This window comes from Erythrolamprus reginae, chromosome Z (assembly GCF_031021105.1).
Source record: "Erythrolamprus reginae isolate rEryReg1 chromosome Z, rEryReg1.hap1, whole genome shotgun sequence".
In the NCBI taxonomy this organism is placed as follows: domain Eukaryota; kingdom Metazoa; phylum Chordata; class Lepidosauria; order Squamata; family Dipsadidae; genus Erythrolamprus; species Erythrolamprus reginae.
Genome location: NC_091963.1, coordinates 92,887,691 through 92,897,420, shown reverse-complemented (window position 1 = coordinate 92,897,420; position 9,730 = coordinate 92,887,691). Strand labels below are relative to the sequence as shown.

Genomic DNA, 9,730 nt, shown 5'->3' with positions numbered 1-9,730 from the left:
GCGAGGGATGTTTGCACAAGATTTTGGTTGCTGCACATGCTCAGCAGCCGAATCTTGCCCTGCACCTGAGCGAGAAGAGCCTCAGGCAGCAGCAACAGTGGCGGCACCGAGCTCTGGCTGTGCTGCCTGGCCTGCTCCCCACGATGGCGAAGCAGAAGAAGGAGATGGAGTGGTACTGAATTCCAGCCACGCCACACGGCCTGCTCCCCAGGCCGGCGAAGCGGAAGAAGGAGATGGAGCAGCACTGAGCTCCAGCTACGCCAATTGGCCTGCTCCCCACGCCGACTTCCAGTTGTGCCACCTGGCCTGCTCCCCACACCGGCAAGCAGAAGAAGATGGAGCAAGCAAGCTCCAGTAGGGAAAAAAAAGTGTAAAAAGACCGGGTAGGGTTCTGATCAGTGGTTCTAGGCAGCGGGGATTGCCGCTGCCGTGATCACCCTCACCGTTGCCATTTGCCACCACTGCTGATTGCCACTGCCATTTGCTGCTGCCAATCACCAACAATTGGCATCACCAGATGGTGGTGGCGATAGGCAGTGGTGATTGGTGATGAACGGCAACAGCGATTGGCAGCAAATGGCAGCAGTGATTAACAGCGGTGATCCCCGCTTCCTAGAACATCTGATTGGGAGTCTGATCCAATTACCTTCTTGACAGCGAAGGCTCCAGTGGCAGCAACAGCTTAGTTAGCTAGTGATGGGTGCAATGAAGCGGAGCCCTGATGAGCCATGTGCTTTGGCTATGATAACGTGCTGAAGCTGACCAGGCTGTTACGCTAGCCAGATGAATACCGGGTGGATGGTGGCAGCCAGAGGCAGATTTCCCCCCCCCCCTTGTTTTCCTCCTCTAAAACTAATATGCGATTATGGTCCAGTGGATCTTATAGTATATACTGTTTTCTAGATTATATAATTAGAAAGTAAGGCAGATATCTATCATTTTTCTCATGAGAGATTGTTTCAAAAATAAGATTAGATTAGATTAGATTTATTGGATTTATATGCCGCCCCTCTCCGCAGGAAGGTCTGTTGGGAGTAGATAGCACATCCTTCCCCCTTCCTTTTTTTTCTTTCTCAAAACATTATTAGAATTTAAATTTGCCATAAAGAAAAAAATGGTGCAGGAAGTTGATTATGCAATGCAAACAGAGGCCCTGTTTTCTAAAATAAAGGTATCACACCTTCCCTCTGAAGCAGTGCCTACTCACCTGGCATCTAACAGTTTGGGGTCCAGTGGTGGATACATAGATCGGACTACATCATCTACCCTATGAGGGGGGAAAAATTGACTAGTTGTAATTTAATAATGTGCACATTACAAAGCGAAATAAAAACTGCTATGTATCTGTATGTCTGTCCATCCAGCCATCTTCCTTGTTACATTTCCAACAATTTGCCTTTAGTTTGGGGTACATTTTAGTCAATCTTGAGGGAGGAAGTACCATCTATAGAACAATTTGTAATAATTTTCTTTATATGCTGTGAATTTTATTATTTTACAGTTGGTGTTCCAAGATTTTTCCCAATTGGCTAGGTGGATACTATGTCTGACATTTTTCACCCATGCGATCATGGGACCTTTTACAATTTCTTCCATCTTATCGGATTCTAATAAATATTTATATATTTTTGTGATTATTTTATCATTTGGCCTTGTCAAGATTTTATCTAATGGGTTTATGTTTGTATCAATGCCTGTACCTTCTCTATTGTATCTTGATTTGATTTGCATGTAAGTCCAATCTTACAGTTTTGATCTTCTAGTTCTTCCTTGGTTTTCAAGTCTCCATTTAGGTTAAAAATATATTTGTATTTCAATGTTTTTGTAGGGTCTATCAAGTTTGGTTAAATAATGGCCTCCATGGTGGATAGCCACCTAGGGATTCTAATATAATATTTTGATGTTGTACCATGTTTTTATTAGGGACACTTGGATCCCTTTCACAAGGTGAGCTAGGTACCATCTATTATATTCTGTGTGCATTTGGTTTTTCCTGCTTAAGTGCAGGACCTTACTTTTCTCACCAGTGAATTTGATCTCGCCAATGAATAGGGACCAATGCTCAAAGTCTGTCAAGATCCTTCTGAATTTTGAGTCTGTGTTCCAAAATGTGAACATTTCCCCCACCCAGCTTTGTGTATTCCACCCTTTTATTAATGCCCTCATCTAGGTCATTTATGATACTTCAGAATATTATACTCAAGATGGAAATTTGAGGTACCCCACTGCATTCCCCTCATCTTATGTTTCTGTGATATATCTAGATATATTTAGCATCCTGAACAGAATTGCAGCCCAGTTTACCTATCCCCTTCTCTAAAACTTTCCTCTTCTACCCTGCAAATCCAAGGGCTAGAGAGGCCAAAGAGCAGTCATCAATCATGGAAGAATCCCCATCCAAAGTATGACCAGTTGCAACAGTCCTTTTCGTAAAGAAATCAATTGCTTAAACAATAATCCCACAATAGGGTTCTGTACATCCTCACTTCTATTTATTCGTTTGGTTTATATCCCATCTTTTGTTCAGGCTAAAATGGATTTTTTTCTCCCTACACCAATCCAGAGTCCTAGCCCCCTTAAGTTCTTTACAACTTGCACCTTGGGCTGATTCGTTTGGCCACCACAATAATGTCGCTCAGGCTTGCTGGGTACTTCATTTGAGCTCCTGACCCCATTGTCATGGCAACAAGCTTCTCCGTGAGAGTGTGGCAGATCTGTTCAAAAAGTAAGATAAATGAGTGTTACGTGGGGTAGGGGTTTGTCTGCTACTTAGCTATACTTACTGACTTACTTGTGCGTCCTATGGACTATGCACCTTCTATCTTCACATTATGATTTTTTGTGTGTGGGGGGGAAATAAGAAATGTACCTTTAGGATAGCAATGCAGTGGGAGACCAGGCCCCTGAGGAAAAAGAAAACAGCAGCAAATTAGAGAAGCACTTCATCAAAAGTCTTCTATTTGGACTCTTACATGATTTTCTGGTCTTCACTTTTCTGATCTTAAATTTTCCTACCTAGACACAAGATTTTCTGTTTCTGAGCATTCTGTAGGACATTTTGTTCTCCGCTCACTTGAATAATTTTTATTATTTATTTATTTATTTATTTTACTTATTTATTTGTCCAATACACAATACATATTGGAGAAAATAGACATGTAGTAATATATATATAAAGAAAAGGATAGAAGTAAAGATATAAAAATAGAGGAGAAGATATATGAAAGGAAGAAAAGATATATGAGATAAAGGAGAGACAATTGGACAGGGGACGGAAGGTACACTGGTGCACTTATATATGCCCCTTACTGACCTCTTAGGAACCTGGAGAGGTCAATCATGGATAGTCTAAGGGAAAAATGTTGGGCGTTAGGGGTTGACACTACTAAGTCCGGTAATGAGTTCCACGCTTCAACAACTCGATTGCTAAAGTCATATTTTTACAGTCAAGTTTGGAGCGGTTAATATTAAGTTTGAATCTGTTGCGTACTCTTGTGTTGTTGCGGTTGAAGCTGGAGTAGTCACTGACTTGAATTTGACTCTTGTCATCCAAGTTGACAATTTTCCCTTCAAGAATTGATTAAACAGAACACCAATGCACATTCTGCAGTCAATTAGAAAGGTGAAAAGAAATTGGCATGAAGCATTGATTTCTTTTTCTCCTAATGCATTAATTACCTTGGTGGCCTTGTGGCACAATGGTTAGAATGCAGTATTGCAAGCTAATTCTGCTTACTGCCAATTGCAAGCAGTTTCAGCAATTCAATTATCACCGATTCAAGGTTGACTCAGCCTTCCATTTTTTTGAGCTCGGTAAAATGAAAACCCATTTGGTGGGGACAATATATTGAATCTGTAACCATTTAGACAGGGCTATAAAGCACTGTGAAGTGTACATAAATGCTATTATTGTTTCTATTACACACATATGAAACCCTCACTCTCAACTTTGAAATGGATTGGATCAGTCACAGCCCATTTTCTCCTTTTTCAGTTTGACACTTTGGAAGGATGAGGGAACTTTGAAATGTGAAATCAGACATCAGCACCTTCCTTTCTTATGGGAACCAAGGTCATCACCACAGGTGCTGGTCAGAGACTAGAAGAGGTTACTCAGGAAGAGATACCCAAATACCTAATTGGACATGACCTGTGACAAGGAGGGAGAGAGCTGTCTAATCTTTAATTGTACAGAAAGTACGGGAAATAACCAGAGTTGTTTTGATGTAATGGAGTACTGTACTCAATAAAGTTTTTTTAGGACACTGAAAGTCTCAGAATGTTGATTTGTTTGGGTTTGGGTTGAAACCTTAACAATAAACCAATTTCACTTTAACAAGCAAACAAAACCTTCAGCTATCAGTGCTCAAAATAGCATCTGAGAACTAAATCAGATTCCAGTCCATTTCTCTCATCCAAGGTTCAATTTATTAGCAGAGCCATGTTGCTCATGCCATTGCCATTCCAATACTAACTTCCTTCCAGTACCCCACCCAGGTTAAGGTTCATTCCACATCCCCACATCATGAGGACCAGTCCGAGTGTAGGGATTCCACCAATTTCCTCTTTACTTCAGTTGACGCAGAACAAAAGATGACCTTGAACTCTAAGAAAGGAATTCGTTGTGGCTAGTAACTTTCCCTCTCATGCAACTACCCCTCCCAGTTCCCCTAATACTATTTTACTGTGGCAGGTCAAAGTGTATAATTCTACATGATGACTTTGGCCTGACACCAGCATCCTGAGCCTCGGCTGTCTACTCAATCACCTTCAGGAGAATGGAGAAGAATCAGGGAAGGTTGCAGAATGGAAATGGAGCCAGAGAGAAGCCAAGAATGGTGCCAACTGGAACAAAAGTTTGCATCTGTTCTGATGGCCGTTCCCCTAGTTGTCCCAACCCAAACAGCCATCCTATGCTAGGAGGAGGTGGTAAATTTATTCATTTCTTCACCCCAGAAAGTGGCACAAGTGATGATGAGGCAGCAGCCAAGGAGAAGACAGTCAGACCCCAGTGATGAACTAATCCAGCAACTAAAAAGAGATCCGACTCCTGGTGCAAGGACCACGGGGAAAAGCTTACACTGAAAGGAGGGCTGGTCTAGAAGGTGGCAAGCTGTATGTCCCCAGCACCCTAAGGCTCAAGTTTTGCAATGAAGGCATGATGCTAAGCAATCAGGCCACTTCAGATTCTTAAACACTCTGCATTTAGCAAGGAGACAATTTTGGTGGCTGGAAATGAAAAAGCACATAAAGAACTACATGAAAAGTTGAGCTGCGTGCATAGTGATTTTTAAAAAGGCCAAGGAAAAGCCCAGGATTACTGCAATAGGTAGTTGACCTGACTCGACCATGGGAGGAGATAGCGATGGACTTTATAGTGGAGCTCCCAGAGAGCAGGGGAAACACAGTAATCTGGACTGTGGTAGACCTTTTCTCCAAGCAAGCACACTTTGTTGCCTGCTCAAGTCTCCCTTCCACCCATGTTCCTGCAGCATGTATGACAGCTGCATGGGGTGCCAAGAAGGATCATCTCGAACTGAGGAGTTCAGCTCACTGCAAGTTTCAGAGGGAGTTCATTAAGTCAATTGGGTCATCTCAAGGGGTTAGCTTCACCTTACATCCAAGTATGAACAGACCTGTGGAATGAGCTAAAGCAATGATAGAACAATACCTGAAGTGCAATGTTAGCTATGTCACAGACTTTAAGACAACTTCACTGTATGGCATTGGGTTTCAGAAGAGGAGACTGTTTTTAGAACAGTTAAGCAGCTTTTTTGAGGTTGTCCTTGTTCAATACAGTGACAATCTTTCCCTGCTGCTAGCTCCTCATATGGGATGGGAGCAATCCTCCCAAATGACTCAGAGGCACCATTGGTCTTTTAGTCTCGTACGCTGTCTCAGTGTGCAAGAACCATACTCAATTGTCTCCATTCCAGGTATGTGGACTTGTAACAATCCTGCCAGCAGACCACTTCTAAATGGTTACAACTTGGGGATCCCATTTTTTGCATTGAATCTAAGGACTGAGCATAAGTGGATCCCCGGACTCATGTCTCAAATAACAGGACCCTGTTCCTACAAGATTCTGTTAGAGGATGATTGAACCTGGAGGTGGCATGTAAACCAGCTTTGCCACTGTGTACCTGGTATCACCCGGCCTCCTAGGATGCCACCTTAACCTACTACAGTCAGCCTTCCAATTGCGCCCTCACTCATCGCATTTCCACCAACACCTTCACCTGTTAGGATGGTTTCACTAGCGCCAATCTCGCCTCTGATGATGGTGGCTTCCATTGATCTGGTGGAGGGCGGAAGTGTGGGAACGCGGGAACTAGTGTCTTGGAATGTGCGTGCGAAAAGCATAGACCTTGAGCATGACACGTATGATGACCCAGTTTCTCTAGCAACATTCTCCTTCCCTGCACTCTTATCTTGCTTTTCTTGCTGCTAGCCTAAGAAAAGTGCAACATTATATATCATGAGGTGGGCTGATGGGGCCCTTCTCTCGCTCTTGCTTTCTTTTTCTCATGAATCAGCACCTTGAAATGTAGCACAAGTTATGTGATTTTTATTGGTTATATTTTGTACGCTTAATACGTTATAAGTTTGAATTGGTGTAACAGACCCATGTGAAATGTAGCATCACAGAAGCCTGCCTTTCTTTGTTTGCTTTCAATAAAAGGGTCATCCTGGATTTAATCTGGGTTGCTTCACCAGAGAGAAAATCCAGGTTGCTTCACCAGAGAGAAAATCCAGGTTGCCTCACCAAAGAAGTTTCTTGTCCGCGGTTTTTTCTCTTACATTGGATTTGTGAGTAACCCGCAGTCAGTTGCCAGCTGCGAGCTTCCATAACTGGTGACCCCGACGTGATTAATTGCATTGTGGTCTACCCCATCAACTGACTGCGTTCCTTGACACCTCCGTACTCATCAGAGCAGGAAAGCTCCTCGAACCAGGGCCGGTCGTCAGAGCACGAAGTACCCTTATGTGAGTATGGGGGCAGAGTTTTCTGAGCCCCAGGTCGCGCACCTTCAGATACTTAGACAACTAGTCAAGGCTTCAATAATTTTAAAACCTAATGGGAAAAATTCGTATAGTCCCTCTAAAACTGACCTCAAAAGCCTTCTCAAATATATTTATAAAAACTGTCTTGCTTATCCTGAGAAAGGCTCTCTTAAATCTTTTGTTTGGGCTAAATTGGGAACATACCTTCATGAGGTATTGTTCACTTGGAGGGTGGTCATGGACTGTCTTCAGTCTCACGACAGTGCACTAAACAGGGTTTCGGACACTCTGCCACCTTATCAATCTGACTATAAATCTGATTCTAAATTGCCCCCTGCTGCTGAAAGCTGCCTGATAGCCTCTGTTCCGAAGGGAAAAACAAGTGAGACAAGGTTTCCAACAGGCAAAAGAAAGGGGGGAGCTGCTGGTGGATGAATATAGTTATTGTTTTTCTGTGTTTTAGAGAATTACTAACATTGAGTCGTTTCCTATGAAACTAATTAGAGATTTTAAGCAAGTAGTAGCTTTATTTTATTTATTTATTTTGTCCAATATGTTTTGTGTGGAATCACTAATCATTATGTTTCAGGTTTTATTGAAATTGTTGCAAACGCATAATTTAACCTTTGCTTAGTAAAATTGATGTGGGTTTGGCTGATTATATTTAAGTGTGTCGTATAGTTGGAATTATTGTTTATAATATGGAAACACTTGCATTGGCACTGCAAAATGTGGGGAAATCTCAATGCAGAGACCCCACGGGGAAGTGCTGTTAAAGGCACTTTAAAAATTAGCAAGCCAAAAACTGTATGTCCCGGTGCAAAAAGGGTTTTCATTGGGCTAATCAGTGTCGTGTGAATCCTTCTTCTCAGTTGGGAAACTAGAGGGGGGGAGGCATGCAGCCAGCCCCGCTCTAAAGATTGTTTTTGTTATGTCATATGAGCCTGTTTTGGTCTCTGTTTGTGGCTAGCAAGATTGTAGAAGCTGTCTGTTTTCCTCCTGCTTTGCCATTATTTGTATATATTATACCTGTTGTTTTGCCTTTGCATGTTAACATGTGGGGTGAGATTTTGCACTAATGCTGCATTTAAAAAGGCATTTTTGTTATTTGTGTTTGTTGATTGTCCTAGTATAGCAAACCTTAAAAGAATTAACAGCCATATTACATCAACATGGTTTGCACATAGCTCCAGAAAAAATACAAAAATCTGAACCTTTTTCTTATCTGGGTCACAAATTGCTTGCTTCTCATGCTTCTCCTGAGTTACCTTGTTTGAAATTAACTTCACCCACTACTTTGGTTAAATTGCAACAATATTTGGGATCCATAAATTGGGCACGTCCCTATGTGGGACTTACCACCTCTCAATTGGCTCCTTTATTTTCTGCACTCACTTTGGGTTCAGCACCCCATGATCTCATTCAATTAACTGCCATTCATTTAGAAGCCTTGCAACAAGTCAATGCTGCTTTACAGCACATGTGGGTGGACAGGATGGAAGCCAATCTTCCTCTTGTCAGGATTTTATTAAACACTGTGGGTCTCCCCACTGCAGTTCTTGCACAAAAGTCCTCAAAATTATTAATTCTGGAATGGATTCATCTTTCTCATACCCCACGCACCACTGTTTCTCAGAAGCTTCATCTTTTTGCTACACTCATTGTCAAATGCCGGCACAGAGCAAAATTGTTGGCTGGAATTGAACCTTCTGTGTTGTATATACCCTTTTCTTTATCAGTATGGGATCCTTTGTTTGTGAACTCTGATCATCTTCAGTTCGCACTGGCTGATTGGCCTGGGGAGGTTTCTTGTCATGCGCCCCCTGACCCAAGACTGTCACTTGTAAGGACAGTCCCTTTTCAATGGCGCTCTCCACTGTCCCCTGCTCCCATTTCTGACGCTGTCACTGTATTTGCAGATGGTAGCAAGACTTATGGGGCATGTGCCTGGCTGCATGAGGGTAAGTGGTCAACAAAAATTACTCCCCCTCAGACCTCTGCTCAGAGGGCTGAATTGGCTGCATCTATTTTAGCATTTACAATTTTTTCTAAGGAACCTTTTAATTTGATTCTTGACAGTTTGTATGTCACTCAAATTGTTTCTTCCATTTTTGATTCCTATCTGTCACCATCATTGGATGCAAACCTTTTGTCTTTGTTTTTGTCCTTGCAAAAATTAATCATGGCACGAAAGTGTTTATTTTTTGTTTCCCATATTAGGAGTCATCAACCCTTTCCTGGATTTTTGCAAGAAGGAAACAATGTAGCAGACGCTGCAGCTTCAGCAGCAACTGCCTCCGTCTCCCTCATGGCTGTTGTTTCAGCCCCGACTCCTTGGGAAAGTCATTCTTATTTTCACCAGAATAAAAAGGCACTCATGAAACAATTTGGCATAACAGCAAATGAAGCATCTGCTATTATTCAGCAATGTCCCACCTGTAGCCAACAAGCGAACTCCATACCTATGGGGGTCAACCCTAGAGGTACGGAATGCTGCCAGATTTGGCAAATGGATGTAACGCAATATCCTCCCTTTGCTTCTTGGAAATATCTTCATGTTTCCATTGATACATACTCAGGCTACATTATGGCTACTCCACAAAGAGGTGAAGCCACAAGATATGTTATAAATCACTGTATTTGCACCTTTGCATCGTTGGGACGTCCAAAAGAACTGAAAACTGATAATGCACCTGCTTACACAAGTGCGGCCTTTGCTGCCTTC

The 9,730-nt window shown here is 42.3% G+C and overlaps 1 protein-coding gene across 2 annotated transcripts in view; it reads right to left on the bottom strand.

Moving 5' to 3' along the window:
• The window catches only part of TMEM98 (transmembrane protein 98), a 28,133-nt gene that overhangs the window by 2,397 nt on the left and 16,006 nt on the right, over positions 1–9,730 (bottom strand). For both annotated transcript variants that reach the window (XM_070727456.1, XM_070727457.1), the window contains exons 4-6: positions 2,870–2,903; positions 2,599–2,714; positions 1,208–1,267 (exon numbers count right to left, since the gene is read on the bottom strand). In XM_070727456.1, coding sequence (XP_070583557.1) covers positions 1,208–1,267; positions 2,599–2,714; positions 2,870–2,903 — 210 coding nt within the window. The remainder of the gene's footprint in view (positions 1–1,207; positions 1,268–2,598; positions 2,715–2,869; positions 2,904–9,730) is intronic.